The sequence below is a fragment of the Chenopodium album genome, chromosome 1, assembly GCF_948465745.1.
Source record: "Chenopodium album chromosome 1, dcCheAlbu1.1, whole genome shotgun sequence".
Classification (NCBI taxonomy): domain Eukaryota; kingdom Viridiplantae; phylum Streptophyta; class Magnoliopsida; order Caryophyllales; family Amaranthaceae; genus Chenopodium; species Chenopodium album.
Genome location: NC_137834.1, coordinates 85,354,078 through 85,381,966, shown reverse-complemented (window position 1 = coordinate 85,381,966; position 27,889 = coordinate 85,354,078). Strand labels below are relative to the sequence as shown.

The window sequence follows — 27,889 nt, the reverse complement described above, 5'->3', positions numbered from 1 at the left end:
CCAAGCTTGGACCGAAAATTGCATGCCCAAACCCGCCTAAAATGGCCAGGTCATGCAGGCTTTAATTTTTGGGCTTTTTCAATCCCGGCTAAGAAAATCAACTAAAAATACATAAAAGCGCATGCCCAAGCCAGTCCAAAAAAAAATCGAGCCGGGCCGAACCCAACCCGATTTAGGTCGAAATTTTTTTTTGGCCCAAAACCCACCCAAATTCGTGCTGGGCTAAGTTTGATTAGCTCTAAGTGATACTAGTACTATTACACACATATGCGAGTAGTTTAGAATCTTTTGATAAGAGTGTGTGATTACAAACATATGCGAGTTTGATCATACATTACATACACATGGAGCAAATGAAGTAGTTCAAAGCGAAACATACATTTATAATATATACTATTCGGTTAAAATAATATACTTTATAATCTAATAGAATTTTTATTACTTCCCCTCAAAAAAATAATAGAATTTTATTACAATGTAGACCTCTCAATTAGGGTCGGATCATGAGTCATCTCGGATTAGGTCACCTCAGGTTACGAGTCAAGAAATGTTCAACCCTTGCCTAAAGTTTTGGGTTTGGAACCAACCCAACGGGCTTTGAACATTTATTTTATTTAATTTATTTTTTCTAATTTTTTTATTTTTTTAATTTATTAAATAAAATATTTCTACCAACATTATTATTAGTCATTACATACGAGTATACGACCTACGAGATAGCAAATCATTACAAAATCACATCAATTCATAACTAAATTTTGTATCAATGATATATTTTAAAATTTGATATATAGATTAAAAATTTATTTTAAAATGCAATTATCAACCCGAGCATTGCACGAAGCACAAAATTAGTATATAATACATAAATATGATAATATAATATGTTGTTGCATTTGTCATAATGTCTACTTAAATTAATTAATTTTTTTCATAATTTTTACTAAACTCTTGCTAAATCTTGTATTACAACTAGTTACTTATTTTGTATTCTGTATTTGAGAAGCACACATTCTTGATTAAGACGGACTTAAATATATATTAAATTATTACAGTATAAGATTGTTTAAAGTTAACTTAATAACATGTAATCATTAATAAAAACAAAAATACAAATTAAAATACAAAAACTTATTGTAAATTAAAAATTACTCTAAAAGAGATTAAATTTACCCTAAAATTGTTAAAGTTACCCCCACTGCACATTGTTAAAGATACCAATAAGTTAGATATTATCAAATGTATAACTAGCCAAACAAAGACCATTGTAGTTACGATTTACTAGATTGTTCACCTTAGGCCTTAGAGCCAATTCGTCGAGGCCATCATGCACTCGTGTGTATGTGATACAATTATACAAAACCTGTGAGTAACATATAACTAATTTGCTAAAAAATGAAAATGATATTAATAAGAAATATATAGACATTTCTCACGAATTATTCTATAACAATTCAATCCAATTCATGCATATAGAACTGAGAAAAAAAACATCAATATCGTGTGGGAAACTGATAAATTATAGACACCAGATAATCATTGATTGATCTAAAACCTTTCATTTGCCTTCATATTAGGCAATACGTTCAGTACAATCTCAAAGGTGAATGGATTTCTACAAAAAACACCTCATACTTGTTCCAAATTTTTATTACATGTATCGGTTGATGATGCGCAACTCTTCAAGAAAAGTATCCTTTGTAACCTGTAGGTCTTTGATGGCATCTTCGATTTTTATTCGATTTTGTGGTGAATCCACTGAACATTTTAGTCCTACCTTAATGAGAGATTGTATGCACTTCATTTTACAGACATTAGTTGCCGAAATTATATCTTGATTCCCATTTCCTGAACCATCACTATCATCTAGAAGTCTTGGGTCAACTACCCTGGACAATCGGTCTGTCAATAATGCTTTCTTTGCGTACTTGTGAAGGTCTAAACCTTCCTCGAACATGCCAGCTGTGGGAGATTCAGCAACCATCATTTCTATCAACACAATGCCGAAACTGTAAATGTCACCTTCCTTAGACACTCTGCTTCCTAGGCCATACTCTGTCCCAATAATAACACTTAGAGGTGAGAAACAAGCATATATAAATATGAAAAACATAATAAATTGTAACAACTTATTTTATAAATAAATATATAAATAATGATGCATCGTTTAAGAAACAGAAGTATGAAGTAGTTAATAAATAAGTCGTTACCGGGAGCAGCATATCCAACAGTCCCTTTAACTGCAACTGAACTACTAATGTGTGAACTTGATTGTAAATGAAATCTCGCTATCCCAAAGTCTCCAACATGAGCAACCATGTCATTGTCGAGTAGAATGTTGGCTGGTTTGAGGTCGCAATGAATTATTGGAATGTTACAATAATTGTGCAAATAATCCAGTGCACATGCTACATCAATCGCAATGCTTACTCTTTGGAGGAGGCTTAAGATATTCTCAGTATGTTGATCGTTGTGAATCCATTGTTGAAGATTTCCATTTGGCATGAACTCGTAGACTAATGCCTTAAAATCATTGCCTTGAAAGTCAGTACTCGAGCATACAGTAAATATTCTTAGGAGGTTCCTGTGACGAATATTTCTTAATACTTCACACTCTGCCATGAAGCTCTTTGTAGCCCCCTTGAGATCAAGGCTAATGACTTTAACAGCTACAACCACCTTCTTATTGTGCTCGAGATCAAGGACTCCTTTATAAACCGAACCAAAATGACCTGCACCAACTAAGTTTTCTTTCGAAAATCTATCTGTTGCTCTCAAAAGCATGTCATAAGATACTTTTAAGAAGGGCAACTTCAAGTTCAACATTAATCCTTGAGATATCTTGTTCTGTTTCCTCATAAAATGAACTACGAAATATATTAATGCTAATATCACACCAACCAAAGAAGCTACCGCGATGATTAAGGTCACTACAAAACGTAATTTATGCTGCCTTTTGGACTTGGTTTGGCTATCTGGCAAATGAAGCTTATCCCACTATAATTTTCTTCATTTCCAAAATATTTTTCTGCATTTAAATTCACAAAAATTTACATATATTACATTAGAACATATCCCTCAAAATATTGATAAATAGACTTACATTATGGGACTATGTGCATTGACTTGCAATCTTGTATTATGGACTACTTATAAAGTGTTCCTTATTTGATTAGCTGTCTATCCAACCACTTGACGATATTTAATGTCAAATTGTGATTAATTAATAAGACGGATGTTAGCTCATTAACAACTTCACATACATCCTCATCAAACATATTATAAAATTTAAATTGTTTTTAAATATAATCACATTGTGTTAACGTTAACAATTCAAAGGTATTGAACTATTGACCAAAATAACACGAAAAAAAATGATCGGAACTTTAATAGCAAAATATATTAGCACTAACCGTTACGGCAACCCTCTCCGTCGATGAATCCATCACCAATGAAACCCTCACCACACTGACAGCGGAAACCGGAAGCTCCGGCGATTTGAATACAACGAGCCTTTTCATGACACCGGCACTCCCCATTAATCCACCAACCAACCTGAACCGCCTCGAACTCTAGCCATGTATCAGGGTTACCTCCAGAGACGAAACTGTCTACAACAATCGACGAATACAATAAATCACATCGACTGTCAATGACATCCTCGTACCTCAAAAGTTCACCTTTTAAAGTACCGTTCTTCGAGTCATAGCAGCTCATGATGTCTTTCTTCGAACCACACAATGCAAACCTGCTTTCCGACAAGCTCGGCGGAATCATGCACCCTGTAAAAGGCTTGGCACAGTTCTGTAAAAGTAGACCGTTGAGATTGGTTAAAGCGTAGTTTTTCCCGAAAAGATGTTGGATTTCGGTTATCGAACGGCTGCAATTTGGAGGGAAATTGAGTATGATGGAATTCCATGTTATGCTTCGTATATCATAACCTTTGAAAAACATTCTACCGTTGGATTTGCAATACAACTTAAACTCGCAATTTTCGGAGAATCCGAAAGGGTACTGTACTTTTGTTCCTAAGCATGATCTGCTACTGCAGTTTCCTGAGATCTCAATTGCTTTTGTTGCTGATATGGAAGTCGTCAAAAGGATCACCAAATTGTAGATTATTATCATCATTTTAATTCTATCTACATTTTTTGTGGTGGTTTGCATTTTTGTATTTTGTGCATTCGACTTGGATTAAACTCATTAGTCATTACAGTAAAGAACAAAGACTTGACTTTGCTATGGTGTTTTGAAACTTCCAAAATAAAATAATTTTGTCCCTGTTATCATTTGATTACGTGTTCATATGATTTTTGACTCCATTGAAAAATACGTTTAATGGCACCTGAAAAAGTCAAGTTACTCGTTATTGTTTGCTCTTAGATTTGTTAGTTCTTTAATTTTTTTATTGAATGGGGTTGATGAGAGAAAAAATAATGGAATTTTAAATAACGAGTATTGTGGTGATTAAAATTTCCAATTGTCGAACAAATTCAAAATAACTTGAATCAAATAAGAAGTGATAGAGGGAGTATACTATATCAGTGTATCATTATCCATCACGAAATATATCGAACTAATATACCTGAAATAAATACTTTAATTTAAACCTTGGTCATTCTTATCGAAAAGAGAATTAAAACATTACTTCTCCGATCTCCATATTAATTATAAAAACTGTTGAGCCCATAAACAACCTGCATGTGAGCATTCTCTTGTCCCATACTAAAAAACTAAAGGGGAGGGTGTAGTGGTAATGTAATCTCACATTAAAAGAATTCAAGTGTTACCATCACTATATAAGGCTAAGGGGCTACTCCCCTCATTGCCATATGATTTTGAGGTGGAACCTTTTTGAACTTGTGAAATAGTGGCTTGCACTCTCCTGTGACGGGTGCAGTCCAGACCCGTTATTCGACAAAAACTCAATTGTATTGAAAAGGCAATATAGCAAGAACTCGATACTCGCTCTCTTCTCAATATACTATACATTATTTTATCATTTTATTGGACATTTCCATTCAAATTTCATCATCATATTGGACATACTTTATACAAGATTGGCAGATGGCCCATAAAAGAATATTTAGAATGGTCTGAATAGATGGGCCTTTTTTTGGGGGGGGGGGGGGGAGGGGGAGGGGGTGGACTTTAAACGGTGATTAAAATCACTCAATGGTCCAAGTCAAATCCAAAATTTCTAAGCTCAGCTACGTATTTATGAGGCTGCCACCAAAATGAATATTTTCTAACAAAACATATTTTACAATAATTTTCATTCATATAAATAAATATTCATTTTCTTTTTTAATTATTAATAAAAAATATTTGTGTTTGTTCAGTTGTATAAAATGTTCGCTTTTATTGTAAAAGAAGTTTAATTAACATTAACATTAATAATGTTAGACATTAGCATTTTGTTCATTAATAAAAAAAAATATTATTGATTTACTATGTATTTAATTGGTAATAAATCATATAGTTCAGTGAATTGCAGGATATTCATTTAAGAGACTTGAACAAATCAAAGTATTTCACTTGAAGCTTACAAAAATGTTGATGAATAAGGAATAACAATATATATTCATTTTTATTTAAAACTAAAATATTTGGTTATATAATATAGATGTACAATCTCTTTTATTTAGTTTTATAATCTCTTTATTTTACTTTTTTTTATTATAAATGTTCATTTTTATATATTGCAATGTTCAAAAATTAATGTTCATTTTTTTCTAGTTAATGCTCATTTTGTTCTAGTAAATATTCATTTGTGTTGCGCGACTTCAGCCTAGCTGACTGTGACCCTAGTTAAAAGTTTGCGGTTTTAGGTATCATCCCAAAACTTAGAGATATAATTTCAACTTATTATGTCACCAGCTAACTATCTTTTTTGAAACCCATGAGTCCATGACCCACGTATTACTGTAACACCAAGGTCACCAACCAGCAAATTGACGGCACAAGTACAGAAATTACTATTGGCAACCTCAACCCGGTGTGTAAAGGCAGCTAGGGGAGAAAATAAAAAGAGAAAATAAACTAAACTACTTACTCTCAAGCTCTCATATTAGTCGTATACTTCAGAAAAAAATTGGATCATGATTTCCCCATGTCCATACAATGAAAACGAAGTTATTCTGTACATTTATTATAATCAAATAATGTGAATTCTATTACCTTCCTTTTATAAAGTCATCTTTGTTAATTAACAATAACAATAAAGTGTTGTTGCATTTACTTTACCAACCACGTCCTAGTCTACATTCTGTTAATTGATTGTCGTGTTTAACTGCTCTTTGAATTTCGTCCATTGTAAAACAGCCAAAATGCATTTTACTACTGTAAAAGCTGAATATTTTAAATGCATTTTGATACCATAAATCACCAAATTAGGTACTATAAAAGTACATCAAATAGCCTTCACTTGTGATACATTAGAGCCATGAATATCATCTGCCCATCTTTATTCATTTTAATCATCCATTTCTTAAGCCTTTTAAGCTCGGTCTTGTCAAATAGTGAAGACCGTGTTGCTCTCTTAGCCATTAAGTCTCAAATTACTCATGACTCTCATGGAGTTTTAAACTCTTGGAACGACTCTCTTTCAATTTGTGACTGGCAAGGTATCACTTGTGACACCAGCCATCCTCATCGAGTCGTTGGCTTAAATCTTGAGCACAACGATTTGGTGGGAACTTTATCACCTTATGTAGGAAACTTAAGCTTCCTATACAATATTTCCTTAGCCAATAATACTCTTGGAGGATATATACCACCTCAAATAGGTAATCTCTTAAGTTTAAGGCACCTAGCTTTAGAAAATAACAACTTTCAAGGCCAAATCCCGGCGAACATATCTCAATGCTTAAAGCTCCGGTCACTTGGTCTAGGAGGCAACCGTCTTACAGGAATTGTTCCGTCTCAACTTAGCCTCCTATCTAAATTAGAGTATTTATATCTTTATAAAAACCAGCTTATGGGTGATCTTCTCAGCACAGTCGTTATGAATTTGACATCTTTGCGACAACTGTCTGCATCATTCAATTCCTTTGAAGGAAGCATTCCACACAATATTGGAGCAATACTAAAAAATTTAACTTTTCTTAGTATTGGAGAAAATAAAATGTCAGGTACTATTCCTCCTTCCTTTTACAATCTTTCAAACCTTCAAGTCCTAGATTTGAGCCTTAATCAACTTCATGGAACCCTTCCTTTGGATATCGGGTTTCGACTTCCTCAGCTAACCATATTCCACATAGGTAATAATTCCTTCCATGGAAATCTCCCAGCTTCTCTCTCAAATCTTACTCATCTTGTGGACTTAAGTGTCTACTCTAACAACTTCACTGGAAAATTCAAGTTTAGTGCTAAAAATATGCCTAATTTAAAAGGCTTAGATGTCTCCTCTAACTATTTAGGGACAGGAGAAGTGGGAGACTTAAGTTTTCTACAAACACTTGTTAATTGTACCCAATTACAATTTTTACAATTAAGTTCCAATAATTTTGGTGGGATTTTGCCAGATTTTCTTGGTAACTTGTCCTCTAATTTGACCGAGTTAGATTTTGGACTAAATCAAATCTACGGTAGCATTCCTATAGGATTGTACAACCTCATAAACTTAGAGCGACTAAGTCTCCAAGGAAATCGACTAACCGGACATCTTTCTCCTCTTATAGGAACAAAGTTAACTAAACTACAAGCCTTTAATTGTATGAATAATAATCTCCATGGACCTATCCCTTACTCATTAGGAAATTTATCGCGATTGAGTTGGTTGTACATGGGCTATAATAACTTTGAAGGTATAATACCCTCAAGTCTAGGAAATTGTACAAATTTGTTATATGTGTCACTTAACCAAAACAACCTCACTGGACCTCTGCCTCCTCATCTATTCCATGCTTCGATGATAGTTGAACTAAATTTGCACCAAAACCGCCTACAAGGAGGTATCCCGGTGGAGATTGCTCAACTGACAAATTTAGTGGCATTCGACGTATCAGAAAATGAATTATCCGGTGAGCTCCCTAGTAGCCTTGGTAGTTGCATTAGCCTTGTTGGACTATTTATGGGAGGGAACGATTTCACTGGACCTATCCCTCAATCCTTCAAGTCTTTAACTAGTTTGAATTACTTGCAACTATCTCATAACAGATTATCTGGCCTAATTCCGAATTTTTTGGCTAACCTTTCATTGATGACATTAGATTTATCTTATAATGAATTTGAGGGAGAGATTCCTAGACTTGGTATTTTTACCAACTCTAGTGCCATTATAGTTGAAGGGAATAGCAAACTTTGTGGTGGGATTTCTGAGCTTCATTTGCCTAGATGTTCGAAAAGAGAATCAAATAGAAGGGGTAGATTGTCCGTTGCTGTGATCGTGGTTATTGCAGTGGCTTCATTGATCGTTGGTGTATCGATAGTGGTATCAGTATACTTCCTGCTTCGTACGAGGAGGAAATCCGATAAACTGTCACATACATCATTGTTTAATACAGAGCACTTCTCTAGAGTATCATACTCAATGCTTCTACAAGCAACAGACAATTTCTCGGAAGAAAATTTACTTGGTACTGGCCATTTTGGTTCTGTTTATAAAGGAGTTCTTGATATAAAGGGAAATACAGTTGTGGCTATTAAAGTAATCAATCTTGAAATAGAAGCAGCTACAAAGAGTTTCATGGCCGAGTGTGAGACATTGAGAAATATCCGTCATAGGAACCTTCTTAAGATTGTCACTGCTTGCTCGAGTACTGACTTCCAGGGTAATGATTTCAAGGCATTGGTTTACGAGTTCATGCCAAATGGGAATCTTCAACAATGGATTCACACTGACCAACATGAGAGAGCCTTAAGCCTCCTACAAAGAGTAAACATCGCGATTGATGTGGCATGTGCACTAGATTATTTGCATAACAGCTACGACGTGCCTATAATTCATTGTGATCTAAAACCAAGCAATATTCTTCTCGACAGTGATATGGTTGCTCATATTGGAGACTTTGGATTAGCAAGATTTTATTTAGATACAACCGCGAATAATAGCAGTTCAGTTGCTGTCAAAGGTACAACTGGCTATGTTGCTCCAGGTAATAACAAAACTATAACGCTCAAGTACTAAACTTTCATGTGTTTATTTTTGGAGGCCTTCTTTTTTCACCTCTAAATTGTTCTGTTTTTGGACAGAGTACGGCCTAGGAAGCATGGTATCTAAGGAAGGTGACATTTACAGTTACGGCATTGTGTTGATAGAGATGATGACCGCAAAAGCTCCCACTAGTACCATGTTTGGGGGAGGTTTAGACCTGCATAATTATGCAAAATCGGCGTTGTCTGAACAACTGATAAACATGATTGATCCAAGGCTGCTAGATGATGGTGCTTGTGCAAGCAATGAAAACAAAGACCAAAAGTTGGTAGGAAATTATGACAGTAGTAAAATGATGTGCTTGAAGTTACTCTTTGAAATCGGAGTAAAATGTTCAGTGGAAACACCACAAGATCGAATGAGAATCAAAGATGCTATCAGAGAGTTACAAATGACTAGGGACATGCTTCTTACAAACTTTGTATCCCCTGTACACTAAATTTTAAGTTACATTGTATTATATTATCTTGGAAGAATAATATAATACAATGTAACTTAAAATTTAATATAGTATTTGGAGAGTACTCCCTATATTCATAGGAAAGCCGAATTTCTTCACCCACAAACATTTATGTCAAATGCAAGTTATGTATTCTATATTTGTATAATTGTATTACAAAATTAAAAAAATCAAGAATTAAGGACTTATTAATCGTCATTGCAATTAAAAGATTGATACTTAATCTATTTATTTAATGGGTATTTTGCAAATGATATGTCAATTTCATATAAAATTAAATGAAAACATTGCAAGTAAACAAAACCCAAAAAAATATGCTGAGAGCAATTTAATTATATAAATACAAACTTGCGTGAGGTGGAGAGATGGTGGGCGGTGTACATGATTTCTCAACTTAACCGAAAATTCAATGTCATTTGTTTGGGGTGCTTTTTATAAAATCCTTCCAAACTTACTGTGTGATTATTTAATAAATGACTAACCAATTATATCAATGCATGTCAAGTGCATGGGCGGATCCAAGGGAGCCTACCCGGGACTTGGCTTGCTCGACCTTTGCCAAAAATGTGTTGTATTAATTATTGTGATAGATAATCCATACTATATGAGTTGTTGAGTTGGTTTTATATCTTTGAAAAATGACACGGTAGATTTCATAACGGACATTTCAACAACTACAAGTGTAACAAGAAAAGGTTGGTAACTTGATATTCATACAATCAATCCCAAATTCCAAACATAATCATATATATAGTGTTACCGTATATATTATGGAAGTATACAATTCACAAAATTAAAACTTGTATCATATAATTTACTCAAATTATAAAGGAGTAGTTTGATGCACACTCATTGTACATTATTCTAAGTTTCTAACATGGCAGTATATACAACAATTCCTAATAACTCATTTGTCCCAATGACGACATGGACAATGATCAAATTCTATAAAGATTAAATTTACACCTCACCATGAAAGAAATGGGTTAACTAATGTAATTTGGGAAATTAAATAGCCCTATAATAATAAAATAAATAAACAAGTTATAATATACAATTATTGAATTATGAAAGGGGGTCTAAACTCTAACACTCAAACAGGAAGCCGAGGCAAACCCTCTACCGGTGTTACAACCGTACCAAAAAACCTCTTAGACCCCGAACCTGAATCTCCGTCACCACCATTATTTTTCGATGTCCACTTAAACGAACGCCCGAAAAACCGTCCATATCGACTACTTCCACTACCTTCTCCTCCACCATTTCGATACCCTCGTCGTGAACTCGACACCCGAGGCAAAACCACCAAGCTAGCTGACCGGTTCAGCTTCGGCCGAGCCACCATCAACTGCTTCCGAATCTCATCCGGTAACCTCAGCGTAAACCGCTCATGATCCTCACTCGATCGAACCAATGAGTGACCCGTTGAGTGCGATCTCGGCACTCTCCCCTTCGGTGGCATAGGTAGAACCGTAACCTCAACTTCATAACTTGTCGTTCCTGACTCACCCTGCGTCGAGTGAGGAAGATCCTCACTCGACGACTCGGGTAGTGTGTCAGGAACAAGGTCAGCTCTACAAACAGGGCAAGTTGTATGAGCAATAAGCCAAGCGTCAATACACTCTGGATGAAAGACATGATCACATTTTGGTAGCAAACGAAGCGTTTCATCCTTTTCGAACTCGTTAAGACAAACCGCGCATTCCAGGGACCCTTTACCGATCTTCAACTCCCTTACATCGGAGTATAAAAAAGTCGGGAATGTGTCGATCACGGATCGATCAAGTCCCCGCTGGTTAATTCTTACCAAGTTACCGTTTCGGGCGATAGTGGTCGTATCGCCCGTATTATTATTGGAACATTGTTGGATATAGATGGAAATACATCCCGTGATGAAAAACCCAAGGACTAACACAATCACGATCAAAGCCATGGATGGGCTTACTCTACTATTGTCCAACCCATTATAATCGTCATCTGGTGAATTTGACGATTGTTGCGCATCCACCACACATGTCGGTATTGAAAGAAAGATTAACACTAATGAAATAATAAAAAGCTGGAAGATTGGGATTCCATGTGATTGAGTGTAGAGGTTGTTGGTAGTGCAACAAGGGCGGGTCTTCATTTGGAAGAGAGTTTTTTTTTTTTTTTTTTTTTTTTTTTGGTTAAAATTTAAAGTGTTACTTACAAAAATTGAAGTATATAAATGGGGGTAGGAGTTGTCGTGGGAAAGAAGAAAGTGGGGTCCAAGGGAGTCTTTGCTTTGGCATGTGATGACGTAATAAGGGAGTTAGTAGGCGGCTTTTTTGTGATTAATCGGACGGTAGTGATGCGAGTGATTTATTATGAGAATTGGAGGATTGACTTTATCGGATATGTATGGGAGTTGAAAATTGACTTTCTAGATAAATCCTGAATTTATTGACTTCTTATAATATCATTAATTGTATCAATCTAGAATTCTAAATTCAACCATGCATGTTTTTTCTATTTTGTTGATGTAAGATAAGGTTCAAATGAGAAATTAAAATGAAGAATAAGAATAATCCTTTAGTAATAAGGTTACTAATTTTATATGACCTATTCGTATAATCAGATAGCTAGCTAAATGTTCCGGTCTGATATTTCGAAACATTAACTTTTGATTATGATGTTTAGGAAGGTTTCTTTAAATTCAAGGTTTTGTTAAAAGTTTCTTATGGTGTGACAACACGAGTGCCTAAGAAGGGAGGACTAAATGTTGTAGTCCATATTGGAAGAGGACCGCTGCCATTAGTAGAAGAAAAAGATAATTATAGTATAGATGGAATATATTGAAATAAAGGAAAAGGGGGAGAAATGGAGTGAAGATGACGTTTGCTCTTTTAGGAGCGTTGTTCAATGTTCATTGCATTGCCTTTTTAATAAGTATATTTAATCAAGGTTTTTAAATATTTAATGGGATAAACTGCTTTATAAATTAGCTCACGAGTTTGCTTCCAAGATAGTGTATTTTGGGTAAGAAGGGTGCTTCCAAGTCACGCACTCTTTTGAAAATATGATTGATGTTATATAATGCTTCCACGCTGCACCTCTATTTATAATATACTTGTATGAATGTTAATTTTTCAGTTGTTGATACATATGCATCCACGTTCCACTCTTACTACTTCTATACTCTCATAACTAAACCATATATTGGCTTAAGCCTATTAATATACTAGTATCTTCTTTTTATGTTAAAAACAAATAATAAAAAAATAAAATATAAAAAAAATATAACTTGTATATAATTTACTTTTACTATCTTTGATGATTATAATTAAGGAATATAATTTTGTAAAGATGAATTTTGTCATATTCGTGTCAATTTATATTTTCAATCTTTTAAAATTATATCCGCCAAAAAAAAAAGTCATAATCTATCTATCTATCTATCTATTAACCTATATTAAAAGCAAATCCATCTATATACCTATTCTATATATACCTAAATACAATATTGTTGAATATATTTTATATACCTTATATTTTGTAATATTATTGTAAAAAATATTTAACAAACGTGCATTATTGCATGGGGTTTTAACTTAGTTATTAACTAGTAGGGTATAAAAAAAAATTATATTAATATTGAGACAAAATTTACAAGACCTCACAATATTAAATTTATCCTTGTATAAATATTACTCCGTGCAACAAATAGGTAAAGTAAGGTGTAAAAAATTCTCTTTCAATTTGACCATAATCTAGTATAATATCCATTAAATTATGTATTAACCAAAACAAGAAGTCATTTCACATGTGGACTACTAACGTGCTCCAATTCTCTCGTAAAGCCCAGCCCAAGTTGGTCAATTGCAAGGCGACTTTTGTTAAAATAAAACCAGATCCTATCCACCCAATTAACCAGGTAGGCACTGGCTAAATATGTGATCATAACAATCTTTTTTACAAATTTAAATTGTTTAATGCATCGCTTTTGATCCCTTAAATCACAACTAAACAAGCCCAAGAGTAAAGGCACATCAAAAAAGTTCAACCAATTTGTTAAACTCTAGATGCTATTGGGCCAATGAATTTCATTGTTAAATGAGACATATGAGAGATTGACTCTGAGAGGTAGAGTTGTCAAATTGGATCTGTAGTTCAGATTCGGATTTATAATGTGAATTATTTGGATAATATGTTTATGATATGATCCAAATAATTCACATGGCTCATAAATTTACTGTAGTAAACTAAATATATAGCCAAGAAAGGTACAAGTTTTTAAGGCCAATAGCCTGTAACATTATAACACAAGTATGATTTGAGAAACTTGAACGTCAATATTGATCTGTATAGCCCTAACATTATTTTAAAGGCGGGTTTTAACAATCCCCGGCATATGCATTTTCATTTTTCATTGGGTTGAATCGGGTAATAGGTTTTTATTGGGTTAGATGCAGATTAAGTCCATTTTAAAGTTTTTGGATTTAAATTGCGCATCAGATTCTTCGAGTTGGTTGTGGATCGGTTTAGATATTAAATTCACTGATTAACTCAAATGATTGATTAATATCATATTGATTTGAATCAATTTCAATAGCGTATTTTTTTTAAATATTATAAAGTTGGATTGAATTTCGATTGATTTTAATCAATTTCTCAAGTCGGGTCAATTTTTAACTGCTCTATTGATAGGGGGATTAGCTTTGGACTTTAGAGTCTCCTCTCTATCTTTCTCTCACGTTGACATGTTGGAAAACTTCCAAACTGTAGTGTTTCCCCAATAAGCATCAGAGATTGAGTAATAATTAAATTAAACAGACAAGATTATATATATGTTAGCAACCCAACAACATTATAACTACACCTAAGATGGAACACACTAAACTTTGTCTTAGATTTGCTCTTTATTTTCCTACTCAACCCACCAACTACATGTTTTAATTAATCTTTATTGACACAAATTAGTTGAGTACATGTGAACCATAAGAATAATTGTGAAAAAAAATTAATAAATCAAAGTGCACAACATAGATTTTCATAACTATATGATTCAAAAGTAGATTTAATTTTTAAAAATAAAATAAAGGAAGCAAAGTTAGGACTTGCACGTCGACACGTCGTTTTATTGGGTGCAACTTAAAATTATGTAATTAAACAATGGCTTCAATAATATTATCTACATTCTACACCCATCTAAATATAATAAAATGGCTTCAATAAAGCCGCTATTTATGCAAGTCAGCCTTATTGTATTAGTTTTGTAAGCCAGGTCGTCAAATATTGTTAAGGAAGAAAGAATTATTAATAATTTAAATGGGGAGCATACTACATGATCTGTTATTCTGTTAACCTATAGTATTTTGATTCTATGTCCATTCTTAATTTTTGAGGAGATTTTAAGGACACCGAATTGCATGTAAACAAAATACACATATGGGACTAAGTCACAAGCTATGTGACTAATATGTGCTCATATGGTCGAACTCTCTAAAATATAGTATTTAGGGATGAAGATCTTTTACCCTTTTGAAGAACCGATTGGAATAAAATAAAGCAATCCTTGTTCATAATGAGGGAAATTGGATGCTAGGTCAATTAGTGGGAGCAATTAAAAAAAAAGGAACAAACACATCAAGAAAATCAAATGCGCTACACCACAAACCCTACATAGCCAACTTGTGTGTGTATAGTATACATCCTCCTAATCCAGTAATCCCTTGCCAAGGAGGAAAACATACACTTTGTATAAACAAGGGAGATGTCTTTCAATCTTTCTTTGTGAGACAAAGACACTTTTCCAAAATAAAACCCATGCCACGCAAGCTTTAATTTGTGGTTTTTACCTCCAACAAGATATTTTGACATTCATATATATTTTGAGATAGGAGCCAAAACATAACAATTGGTATTTCTTTGACTTTAGATTACATGAAGCTAAGGTCAAATCTCACCAATCTCAATCTAGAACGGATTTTCCTAAATTTTTACCTTTATATGGATCTTCTTCTATCTCTCTTAGCGATTCATGATCTTCAATCCCATATTGTACGTTAAAATATGAGATATTTTTCACCGTACAGACAAATCACACTACACATCATATATGCCTAAACATTGTAGAGTGAAAAGGTACGTAGCAAGTCTTTCAGTATACTAGGTCACACACTCACACAATAGTACATTGTATTGTCATTTTTTGGTTAGTTGTATGCTAGAGTCATGTAAAAAGGGTCAATAATGATTTATGTGCACCATATGATTGAAAAATACCTTGGTCATTTATACAATTATAAGATATGAATAAGGAATGTTTTCTTTCAAAATAACGGAATTGGTCGATTTAGCGCGGGGAAAGGGACGAGGAGATCGAACAAAGTGGGTCGAAGCATGTGGTAAAGGAAAATTAAAGGCGAAGCAAAAGAACATGAATGGAAAATTCCAGCTAGAAAGCCAAAAGAAGAGCAAATAATGAACTACTATCTACTATTAATGCTACGTTTATGGTTCGTAATTTTATCATAATTTTATGTATACTTGCTTATAATTCAGTGGTCTACATTGCATCCAACAAACCACATTAATTAACTCTATTTATTCTCTTCTTTATATTTTCTCCCCCTTTATTCACTTTGAAAAAAAAAAAAAAACTTAAATCAATTTCAAAATTATTATTAAATACTAGAAAAGATAGAATAATTTGTTTCCAAAACATATTCTTTTTGCTTGTTGAAGGAATCTATTTGTTGATATTCAATTTATGAAATCTCAACATTTGGTACATGAGAATGTTTAATTAAAATTTCCTTTTCTCAACACCCGATGTATAGGTCTATCATGTTAATATTCTTTACTGATCTCGACTCTATTTTTGATGATATTTAATCTTCTTGTATTTCTTCGTTCTAATGTTGTTATGTGGTCTCACATTAAGTGGGAGGGAAATATAGTTGCTCATAATCTAGCATATGTTTACGCCTTTTGGTATTGAGCAAATTTGGGAAAATCAATGTCCTTGTGAGGTTTCTCTGTATGAGATTTTTCCGTATATTTAAATGGACAAATTATTAATATAATGCATCTCTTGACTTTGCTTCAAAAAATATAGGTGTATCGCGTTAATTTTCATGAAATTTACATGTATTAACACGGTTACAATCTAAATCATATTTTAGATAGCATCCGGCCAACAACTTACACCCTAACAATATATTTCTAAACTTTCTTTTTTCAGAATTTCCCACATTTGTATAAGCCAAAATAACATATAGTAGACCATAATGCCTTTATTAAATTAATATTCTCTTCTTTAGAGAAATTGTCGTTTTTCTTAAAATTGAAATGATATGAGTATCTTTTCCGGGAACACCGTGTTAATTTGGAGGGGAGTATAGGACATCCTTTCGTCAAGAAAACGCCAATTAATTAATGTTAAAACTTTTTTATTTTTTTATTTTTTTTATTTTTTTTTGTAAAAAAATATCCACACACTAACAAACACTTATTTTTGGGGTTTTGGGTGGCAAAATGTCGTTAAATCATTAATTTTTCCAACCATTTTTTTCTTTCGAAATGACTAATTGTACGGTACTCCCACGATTCTTCCTCTCTATATTACTGTTATCGTTGTTATATTATGTACATTCCCATAATTATTCCTTTTCATTATTGTTGCAATCTAGGATCAACGAATTTGCAAATATACCCTTTGTCAAAATATTTTCATTAATGAGAGAGTGAGGGATAGATCAAGTGGTAAGAGCTTCCCTTCCGATTCTAGGAGGTCCCGGGATCGATTCTTACCCCGCCCTTGTGGCTCTCTAAACACCAAAAAAAAAAATCATTAATTAATTTAACAATTAAAATATAGTGGTATTCTACATAAATAAAAAACAAAAAAAAAAAATTCAAGTCTAAGATTTTATAAATAATAAAATAAATAAATAAATAAACTATTGGATTAAATTGAATGGATTATGTCATTTTTGAACCTATCCTTTTAAGGAAGAAGGGTGAAGAATTTTTTTTTCAAGCTTTCATTAATGATTTAAAAATAATACTCCGTAATAAAATTTCTAAACAATAATGGGTATATCAAACTATGGTTCACTATTGTAGTTTTTATGAAAGAAAATTTTATTTGATTCAATATCTTATTTATTTATTAACGTCGAATCTCTATTGTAGTTTTTTAGATTTCGTATGACTTTTAATTAATGAAATATTTTTCCTATTATAAATTTATTAAAAAAAAAAAAAAAAAAAAAAAAAAAAAAAAAAAAAAAAAAACTTATGGTTCACTACTAATGTAACCCATGCCCAAAATTAGCACCATTCACATACAAGTAATACAACTCTGCAAGTCTATCTCAAAGAGCTAAGACCAATATTTTTAAAATATACTCCAAGCTCGATCTCTTTGCCTCTATTCTAAATCATAAAAATGCACTTATTAATTATATATGGACCGACTAGATAAATGGGATAAGTACTCAATTTTAATTCAAAGATTATTAAGAAAAGTGATTGATTATAATACGTTTATAATAACATTATGATGTTATGGTACAATGTATAACCTTATGAATTATAATTTTTTTCCTTAAAAAACTACTTTTTTATGTTGAATTTGTTCAACCTAATATGTATTATCCAAAAATAATATAAAATATTACTTAATTTCCTACTTTGCAAAGTAAGGTTGAATATATTCACAAAACATTTGATCGACATTTACACCTCATTTACGCAAACATTACTAGAAAATATTTATTTAAGTACATTTAAAAAGAAAAACTGTCAACTTTGCATCAACATATATAAAAAGAAAAAAGAGCATCAAAATCAATGATCAATTGAATGATTGAAATCAAGAATAAATTAAACATAGCACCTTCTTTCACTAATTGAATCATTCCATTATAATTAATGTGATTAATTAGTGTCAAAAGATAAATTAAATAATTACTCATTAGTGGGCTAACTAGATTCTCATAAACCCACGCATATAAACCTTTTTTTACATTGCTAACCTCATCATATATTCATATCCCTTTCTATATATAAAGGTGTACCACACAAAGTTCTTAGTAGCTCCAACAAACATTTCACACATACATCACCTAAATCCTCTACCAACAACAACCACCATGCCCACATACCGGAACATGGGCCCCACCCACATCGCCGCCAACGTTACCACCGTCGAATGCCACAAACAAGTCCGAACGTGGCGGCTCCTCCGTGCCATCATGGAACTACTTATCCCTACATGTAATTGCACCTTTGTCCAAGAACAACAACCTAATAATAACCACCAAATTAAAAAAACAAACTCAAAACATCATAACCTTAAACCAACTCATTCTAGAACCTCCTCAGCATCCTCATCCTCATCCTCATCCTCATCATTCTCCTCGTTCTCCTCCTCATCCTCGTCCTCATCCTTCCTTACAGGAACAATCTTCGGATACAAAAAAGGCAAAGTAAAGTTTTGCGTTCAAACAAACTCTAACGCAGCAACTCCAATCCTACTCCTAGAGCTAGCCGTCCCTACAACAATCCTAGCTCGCGAAATGCGAGGCGGGGTATTGCGAATCGCCTTAGAATGCTCCTCCATGCCTAGTACTAACGACCCTTTTTCTCTTCTCGAAATGCCGGTTTGGAAAATGTACTGCAATGGTAGAAGGGTGGGTTTCGCAGTAAGGAGACGGCCATCGAAGGCCGATACCGAGATTTTGAGGAAGATGAAGGATGTAGTGGCGGGTGCCGGGGTTGTTAGCGGTAAAGAAGTTGGATGTGAAGAAGATGATATTATGTATTTAAGAGGAAATTTTGAGAGAATTCGTGGATCAAATGATGCTGAATCTTTTCACTTAATTGATCCTGATGGTCATATTAATCAAGATCTTAGTATCTTTTTTCTTCGATCTCGATAATCGTTATCGTTATCGTTGTCGTTGTCGTTGTCGTCGTCGTCGTCGGATCAAATCATCTATCTCCTATGGATACTCACTAGTCCATGCTATATTTGCATGGTTTTTTTTTTATTGGGTTGAAGAAGGAGGTTTTATATTTTTTTGTCAAATATTATTTTGGTAATTTCCCATTTAGTTGGTTGTCTAACAATTTTCTCTTAGTTTTTTAGCTGCTAAAAGAGACTTACTATAAGTGCTTTTTTGGTAGTTGTTGTCATTATAGAGAAAATTTGTAAGTGTATTAATTACCTAAAGGGGGTCTTAAATTGTTGCTAGCCAATTTATGTAAATGATTTATTCATGAATTAAAGTATTTTGTGGATTTTAATACATGAACTATATATAGTTCAAGATCAGATTGCTTGTTTTTATTGCTTCGTTTATTTTAATTATGATTTAAAAATTGAATTAAATATTTGTATATACTCAATCAATACTCTCAAACAAAAACCAATGAACTTGCTGGCTTGGAGGATAGTTAAAAGATAAGAGCATGCACATGCATGCACTACACTTTTTTTTTTTTTTTTTTTTTTTTTTAAGAGGGGATTATTGAACTGCAAGAAATAATGTGTATTAAGACTTTCAACTTACATCCTAGCCGTGAAAGTTGAATTTACTTTGCAAACATTAATCATTATTCTTGCTTTTGTTTTACGAATATTAATATGTTTATATGTTCAGTCCAATCTAGTCCCGCAATAGAGAAGGCTTAAGAAGCTAAGACAACTAATCTAACAAGGTTTCTAATTTGGAAAGCTCAACTAACTTAATTTGCCAAAATCTTGGGATTGCGGTGATATTCAAGATTTGTGATAGTATTTGTACACATTATTGTCTTTTGTGACTTTGTTCACCTACACACAATAAAAAGTACACGACCACCCCTTTGTTGAAAACTAGAAACCCATTGTAAACTCACTTGTGAGTGTCTGAAAAAGGAGAGTTAGTTTTACTATCACCAATTGGTTTTAGTATTTATATCCGCAACAAAGTTACCTTAAAATGATTAAAAATTACCCAAGCCTTGTTTATGGAATAAACTTTCCTCGTCCGATTTGTCCAGACCCATCTCATTTTATCTCAAAATTTAACATATTAAAGCCTGATTTTATTTACTACCTCCGTTAACTATTATGTGCAACAAAAAAATATTTTATGTCTCATAAATAATACCCCTTTGTTACACATAATAAACAACGGAGGTAGTTTTTTTTTTTCTCGTTGTTGATGATTTTATATAAAGGAATATATGTCATTTTTCATTGTACTACCTCTATTGCATATTATTTGCAACTTTGGAATATTTTATTTCTTACAAATAATATCTAAAGTTATAACTGATATGTAACGGATGTAGTACGTATATTATGGAGCGTAGCACTGTATAGTTGATTTTTGAAATGTTGTTTTCCCGCACGCTCCTTATCTTTAAATGTCAGTAACACTGTAAAATGCATATGATATGATTCATGCATGCAAGTCACGTCTTTCGTTCTCAGTTCTCACCAGACACTAGTTGTTGCACACTACGGGCGCAGGCAATTTAGCATGATTTGGTCGTGGTCAAGCATTGTCGTGTGGCATCTATATATACACAAGTACTCTGAAAGTGCTTCTTTACTCTTTAGTCCTAGCTTTTCAAAATTCTTTTCCATGCATGGTTTGTACGGACTACGGAGTCATTAACACCTATTTAATACTCCGCACTTCAGAAGTGATAACAAATGGTAAATTACAGTACTGTAATATATACTTCCTCCGTTTCTTTTTACTTGCAACACAGTCTTGTGGCACGTGTTTTGAGGTCGGGTTTATGTAATGTAAACGGATAAATTATTCATTATAATTTTTACAAATGATACTTAACCCTATTCTAATCTTCGTGTAAAAATTATATTGATAAAATCGCTCGTTTATCCTCACTAATCATCTCCTAAAACTGCGTGCCTAAAAGGTGTGTTGCAAGTAAAAGAAAACGGAGGAAGTATAATTTAGTAACGTGTGCAGATCTATAAATACTATAGTATGTTAGTAACGTGATGTGTGCAAATTTATAAATACTACTCTTATCAGTATTATGGATTCACAATAATATATACAACTCTCTTTTCAAACACTATAACAACTTTTTTTTTAAGTATTTATGTTTGAATGGTAATTGTCTCACAAGAAGAGTCAATATATAAAGAATTTTGTGATGTAAATGAGGTACTCCAATAAATTTGGACAATTTGAATCAAACATTAATTTTTCCACTAAAAATTATTTAAATAATTAGAGTGATAATCACCGGCAAATAATGTTGGGATTTATTTCCGATAAATCTATCTCCTCATAATGCAATGAATTTTAAGAATGTTATTGCACCTTTTCTCTATGACTCTATCATAGTGGAATTGTTTTAATCATGTTTGTTTGTGATTTTCCCCCACATATTTCACAAAAAAACAGATATTAAGATTTTGAGTGGTTGATTTGCCATAAATCCCATGATAATTTAAGAAAAAGAGGTTGGGCATGAAAAAGAAATTTATGATAATGGAGCCCATTTTGCACTATTATAGGGCCTTTACCCAAAATAATTCGACAACACATTATACTTTGCTGGTTACACTCACTTTACTCTGGCCCAATTATGATGGAAAATGGGCCCAAGTGGTTTGGACTTTCTCTTGGAAGGCCTGCTATAAGACAATGGCCATGTCTTATCGATTAAACCTTTTTGTGCTAGATCCTATCAATCAATTATTATTATTTTTTAATTTTTTTAATTTTTTATTTTTTTAAATAGAATCCTGTCATTCATTTGTGTCATTTCATTGCACTTTTTATAATTGTTTAGCCAAAGTAGACAAATTCACACGTGTATTTGTGCCCACATAAAACTATGGTGCCCCCTCCAAAAACTTGCATACACAAATCATTCAATTAATGGAAATTCTCAATAGCAACCTTGTATTTGTGCTACATTATTAAGGACTTTATTTTTCTATTTTATATAAAATGGTTTTAATTAAGATTTTATGATTACATCTTATTTTGATAAGGGATGTAGCTAGTGGTGGCTGGGTTTGTTAGGGGTTTAGGGTTGGGGTGAGGATGGTGGTGGTTGGATGGGTGCGTGAATGATGTATACCTTCTTTCATTTTCTACTCATAATCGATATGCTTGACATTGTTAAAACTCTCCTTTAGATTAATACGTAAGTTAAATATATATTTTAAAAAATTTATTAGATTTGTTTTAATAAAGTATCAAATTTTTATAATCTATGTGTATTGATAATTACATAAACTAATAGTTGAAATTATGGCAAACAATCCAAACATGCAAAATGGATGAAGTAGTTTAAAACTTACAAATTTCTATAAATTATAGCTCTTATCTAAGGCGACAAAATCAGTTGTTGTAGTTAGTCGTTAGATAGGTGTCGCAGAAAAAAATTAAATAAATAAAATAGTGGACTCGTATACACCATGAGTAATCATATGTTGTCTGACATCTTCGGTTCTTTTGAATGTGTTTTGATGTTTCTTATATAAAATAATTGTGACCAATTCTATCATCACTCTACCAAGCAAAACCAATGTATCTTTAATGCTTCTAGATTTAAAAAAAACAATTTATGTTGGGCTGAACAAAATTCTTACAAGGTAAATTTGATGAAACCAACCACAGTATAAGGTTTAATTTAATGGAATTTTAACTGAAAATTATCTTTTTAAGGTCATATTTGAGATATTTTATAAATTCAAATTTATCATTGGTAAGTGAAAAAAAATATATGAAAATTAAAATATGATTTGAAACATAATTTAATTGTATTTTTTGTTTATTCACCATGGTAGGTAGCTGATGAAGGTAGCTGACATTGGAGTGATAGCAGCTGACAGAACTTTTTCAGATAGGACTTATTCTGAAACATTATAAATAATTTTATAATACGTTTTGAACATTGTATGGTTTTACTTTAAATTCTTCAAACTTAACAATATGGTTGCTCATTTTCAATGGTAAATTTAAAGATACAGTTTTCTATCATCATCAACATATGCTCCACTGGTTACATGAAAAAATTGGACTCATTAAAATTCAATAAATAGGTAAGTAATTGCATATTTAATTATTTTGTTAGTAAACAATTTTAATCAAACCATTTCAATACATAGTGTTATATATATCGTTTAAATTATATACAATTTATTTTGTCAATACATATACTTTACACTTGGGCAAAGGTAGAGGGTCATTAGCTCATTTTAATTTATTTGACAGAGATATGTAAAATCAAATCAAAAGATAATTTACATACAATAATATAAGAATTAACAAATTACGTAAAATAAATTATAGGTACTTGCATTATAAATATCAAATACATGATTTAAATTGACCATCATAAATGGTCATGAAAAAAAAAAAAAATTGAGTGCAATGGGGAAGATTAATGTTGCTGTTAGATATGGGATCACCAACACTTGTTCACATATTTGATAAACTAGTTTGATTCAACAAATATGAAAGGGGCTTTTTAAATGTGGGTCACCTTTAGCAAATCAGTAATGTAACAAACAAACGCAAATTTTTAATTTTTAAATTTAAAAGGAAGTGACAATCCATTATCAAACAAAAGCAAATTTTTAATTTTTTTAATTTAAAAATGTTGTAATCTCGGGCCTCAAGAAGAAGGTTGCCTTTCGCAGTACATAACCGAGTATGTACTGAATCTGGACACGATTATTGAACAGAGTGCTTGAAGATTGAAGGAAATCCACTTTCATAACATCAATTCTTTTTTTAGGGCAAAATACCTAGTAACTCATTTCCTTGTGGCAGTTGCAAAGGAATTTAATTGGGCTGTAACGAAAAGGGGGCTGTTGTAGAGGAATTCGGGCTGTGACGAAAAAGGTGAAGCATGTCTTCATTAGGGGTAGCACCTATAGTACGAATAGGGTCAAAATTTGGGATTTTTCTAGCTAGGACATCACCAACAAGAAAAATAGCTCTAGTAATGCTCCAAAGTAACATTTTATATTTGAAAGGGGTATTTATTTTCCATAGAATAGACCAAGGAAAACTAAGGAGATAAGGAGATTGAAGAGTAGGAGGGGTAGAGGCATGATAAGCAAATTTAATTGTGAAGGAACCATGTTTGTGAAGAGTCCATCCAAGCTTGTCTTTGGGGGAGTGAAAAAGGGGGGAGGGATAGCTTTTACATTAAGGATGATATTGTTAGGAATGAGGTGAGAAATAGGATGAAGAAACCATTTGTGATCAGAACCCTAATGATGTCGGATACTCTCCAATGGCCTTTGCTATAAGGAATTTTGACATCATCATTTAGATAGAGTGGGTTGTCCCCCGCCCACTTGTGAAGCAAAAGAGAAGTGTCTTCACCATTACCAATGTGGATAGTTAATAATACAGTTTAACTGATTCTTCCTAATTAAATATGAAAATAACAGATTTTTGGAAATTGTATTTTCATATTTAATTAGAATATACTACATAGAAAGTAGTTGTTTTTTCTCAACATGTGCTAAAGAGTCTATAATTCATTTCTTATTTTAAAACCGTGCATCGCACGGGGCTAATCTAGTTTAAATAAATTATGACCAATTCTATCATTATTTTACCAAGCAAAACCCCACTAGAGGCAAATTGGGATGGGGATTCTCTTACCTTTCTCCCCCATTTTAAAATTGTCTAGCCCGTTAACCTAGGTTGGGTTGGACCTATGAGTGGTTCTGGCCCGGTAGGGCCCTTCTCCTTAAAAAAAAAAAAAAAAAAAAAAAAAAAATTCATCACTCTAAAGGCTCCTTTGTCCTCTCTTTTTTATCAGCTTTAATGGAGGTTTAAACATAAAGTAGGATGTGTTTTATATGCGAAATATCTCTTCATTGAAATTAATACAGTAGGTAGCAAGTGTTTTTTTTTCCCTTCCTACAAAGTACAAACTTAAGAGATCATTATTTGAAACTTTGGGCCAACAAAAATCAAACATGAATATATAGTCGGGCCTTTTTATTTATTTATTTGGACTTTTTTTTGACGGGTATTTATTTGGACTTGCATATTATTTATATTTACCAAACACATTACGAGATTTCCCATACTTAACCTTTATTGATCAATAATCATGTATGGATTGAGGGCCTGTTCCTTAAATTAATTTCAGTTCAGTTTAATTCAATTCTAATTAGTTCAGTTCAATTCCTAATTTACTTCTCTCTAGTTCAGCTCAATTCAATAACAGTCAATTGATTTCGGGTCCAAAAAAAATTGAGAGTCCGGTTCAGACTGCCACATAGCTGCCTGTTTTTTTGGTAGTTAGGAAGTGGGTCCAAATTGGACATGCAGCAACTAGTCAACTACCTGAAATTCAGTAGAATGGTCTCTGTTCAGAAATCCTCTGTTTTGCCGCACCAAACTGTCAAGTGTAAATAGGAAGTCTGGCAGTTTCAAAAAACAGACATTCAGTTTTTCTCACCTTATTGTCAAAATTTCATACTTATATATAGCTTAGTTTGGACCAAACTTCATAATTTCTGTATGTTTTTCCAACCATTAAATTTCGTTTCTTCATTTTCTCATGGCAAGATTCAAACTTTCCTCCATATTGATTTCTTTGATTAAAACCATTAATTTCGTGTATTTTTGATTGATTTTAATAGGAATTGAAATGGGTAGTTATTAATTTGTTGAAATTTTGCAGGATGAAATGATGGGAAATCGCAGACTAAGGAAGAGAAGGTTTATTCTTGATTATATGCTTTTGCTCAAACTGATCAAGCTTTGCCTTTTGAATATGTTGAATCAACTGAGCAAGGTGAAGAATTTTTAATTATTTATTTTTTCGATTATTTTTTACTTTTTTATTTATATATATAAGTTGTAAACCATGTGCTTGATAAAATGCCTTCAATTGTTGACTTTGATTGAATTTGTCTGAGTAAAATGAGAGAATGTGAGAATGATGAAGAGAGGCCAAAGTTCATAATCTTCTGCCAAGTACAATTGTACAACCCACAATATATTGCAATATGAACTAGGATTTTCTAAAACTGGTTATACATTATACAAATTACTTTTGTTATGGCATTATAATAGGCAATAACCATGAATGAAAGGTTGTGATGATATTACTGGAATCATTACTGTGAGTGATGGAAGTAAATTACGCGAGTTGCTAAAAATTCATTTCTTATGTTCCCTGAAATTTACCATCATACTAGAGTAATTATCATAGAGAATTTGGTTCCTTAATTTGGGCTTACTTCTGCTCTGACAGAAGACTAAAAGAAAGTAGTCTCAGTGTAGTCAACACTGCCTTGCATAACTTGGGACGTTTTAAATGGCTGCATCATGCTGCTGGTACCGGTTTTCATAAGTGTCACTCTTCGTTCCTAACAGGTCAAAATCTATTTCAATGGTTTTCGTCCCTTAATGATAAAGGTTCCATGAGCCACATAGTCATCTTTCGCTGATTTCTTCATCCTCGCAGGAATACAGTAGCAGCAAAGCAGCTCCGAAGCTTTTTGAATATTTAAGATATCAAGTTAAATCCAAAGATGCACTTGTAGAGTTGTTCAGCAGGAAGTAATAACTCGAGTTGGTCAAAAACATATCGTGCCTGGTGATATCATCCTTTTTGGACCAGGTGACCTTTTCCTTGGCAATGTGAGGCTTTTAACATCAAAGCAATTGATTTTAAGGTATAATAGTTTTAATGGATTCTTGACTGTAACTTAGGTTCTCAGAATGTTCCGTCATGCACTCTCATATATTTTAGCTTCTATCAATGTCTAGAACAAATGATGAAATCCTGCTTCTATAACAGTTAGTCATCATTAACTGGGGAATCTGGAGTAGTTGCAAAAACCACCAGATCTGAAGAAGATCAAAGCACACCTCTACTAGAAATGAAAAATATATGAAGATGATCAAAGCCATTCGAGTCATCCAGCAAGTCGCCAATGGATGCAGTTGCCTAGGATTGATAATTCTAACTAATGTTTTATGTTTTCGGATAAGGAGTCCTTAGCTGTTGGTAATGAGCTGCTTGTCATGGGCCACATTATGTCCTAGGTCATTGATGGATATAGTATACTAACAAACTCTTTGTCATCTGGGTTGAGCACGAACTATCCTAGGTGTATATTTGGGTCTGCAGCCTTGGTGCAATGGCCATCTTTGCTGGTGCCACCTGATGATTATGATATGCAGTGAAATAGTCTTAGTTTGAGCCCTTTCGAGCATGATCAAACCAAGGAAGATGTGATCAAACCTAGCAAAGCCAAGGAAGATGGCAATTGCACC

At 32.9% G+C, this 27,889-nt stretch overlaps 4 protein-coding genes and 1 pseudogene across 4 annotated transcripts; 2 read left to right on the top strand and 3 right to left on the bottom strand.

Annotated features, from left to right (window-relative positions):
* Nucleotides 1–1,510: 1,510 nt before the first annotated feature.
* LOC145624188 (putative receptor-like protein kinase At3g47110) lies at nucleotides 1,511–4,256 on the bottom strand. Its single transcript, XM_081677177.1, has 3 exons — nucleotides 3,414–4,256; nucleotides 2,211–3,028; nucleotides 1,511–2,055 (listed from the first exon to the last, which is right to left on the bottom strand). Exons 2-3 carry the CDS (start codon nucleotides 2,857–2,859, stop codon nucleotides 1,652–1,654), a joined length of 1,053 nt encoding a protein of 350 aa, XP_081533303.1. The 5' UTR covers nucleotides 2,860–3,028; nucleotides 3,414–4,256; the 3' UTR covers nucleotides 1,511–1,651.
* LOC145637540 (wall-associated receptor kinase-like 14) lies at nucleotides 3,409–4,167 on the bottom strand. The gene has a single exon (XM_081688832.1). It carries the CDS (start codon nucleotides 4,165–4,167, stop codon nucleotides 3,409–3,411), a length of 759 nt encoding a protein of 252 aa, XP_081544958.1.
* Nucleotides 4,257–6,445: 2,189 nt separating the features above from the next.
* Nucleotides 6,446–9,770, top strand: LOC145624181 (uncharacterized). Its single transcript, XM_081677165.1, has 2 exons — nucleotides 6,446–9,098; nucleotides 9,196–9,770. The coding sequence occupies exons 1-2, from the start codon at nucleotides 6,446–6,448 to the stop codon at nucleotides 9,594–9,596; spliced, it is 3,054 nt and encodes a 1,017-aa protein (XP_081533291.1). The 3' UTR covers nucleotides 9,597–9,770.
* Nucleotides 9,771–10,401: 631 nt separating this feature from the next.
* Nucleotides 10,402–11,745, bottom strand: LOC145637523 (E3 ubiquitin-protein ligase ATL6 pseudogene; annotated as a pseudogene).
* A 6,868-nt stretch (nucleotides 11,746–18,613) lies between these two features.
* On the top strand, nucleotides 18,614–19,895 carry LOC145624172 (protein MIZU-KUSSEI 1-like). The gene has a single exon (XM_081677152.1). It carries the CDS (start codon nucleotides 18,740–18,742, stop codon nucleotides 19,526–19,528), a length of 789 nt encoding a protein of 262 aa, XP_081533278.1. The 5' UTR covers nucleotides 18,614–18,739; the 3' UTR covers nucleotides 19,529–19,895.
* Nucleotides 19,896–27,889: the final 7,994 nt, after the last annotated feature.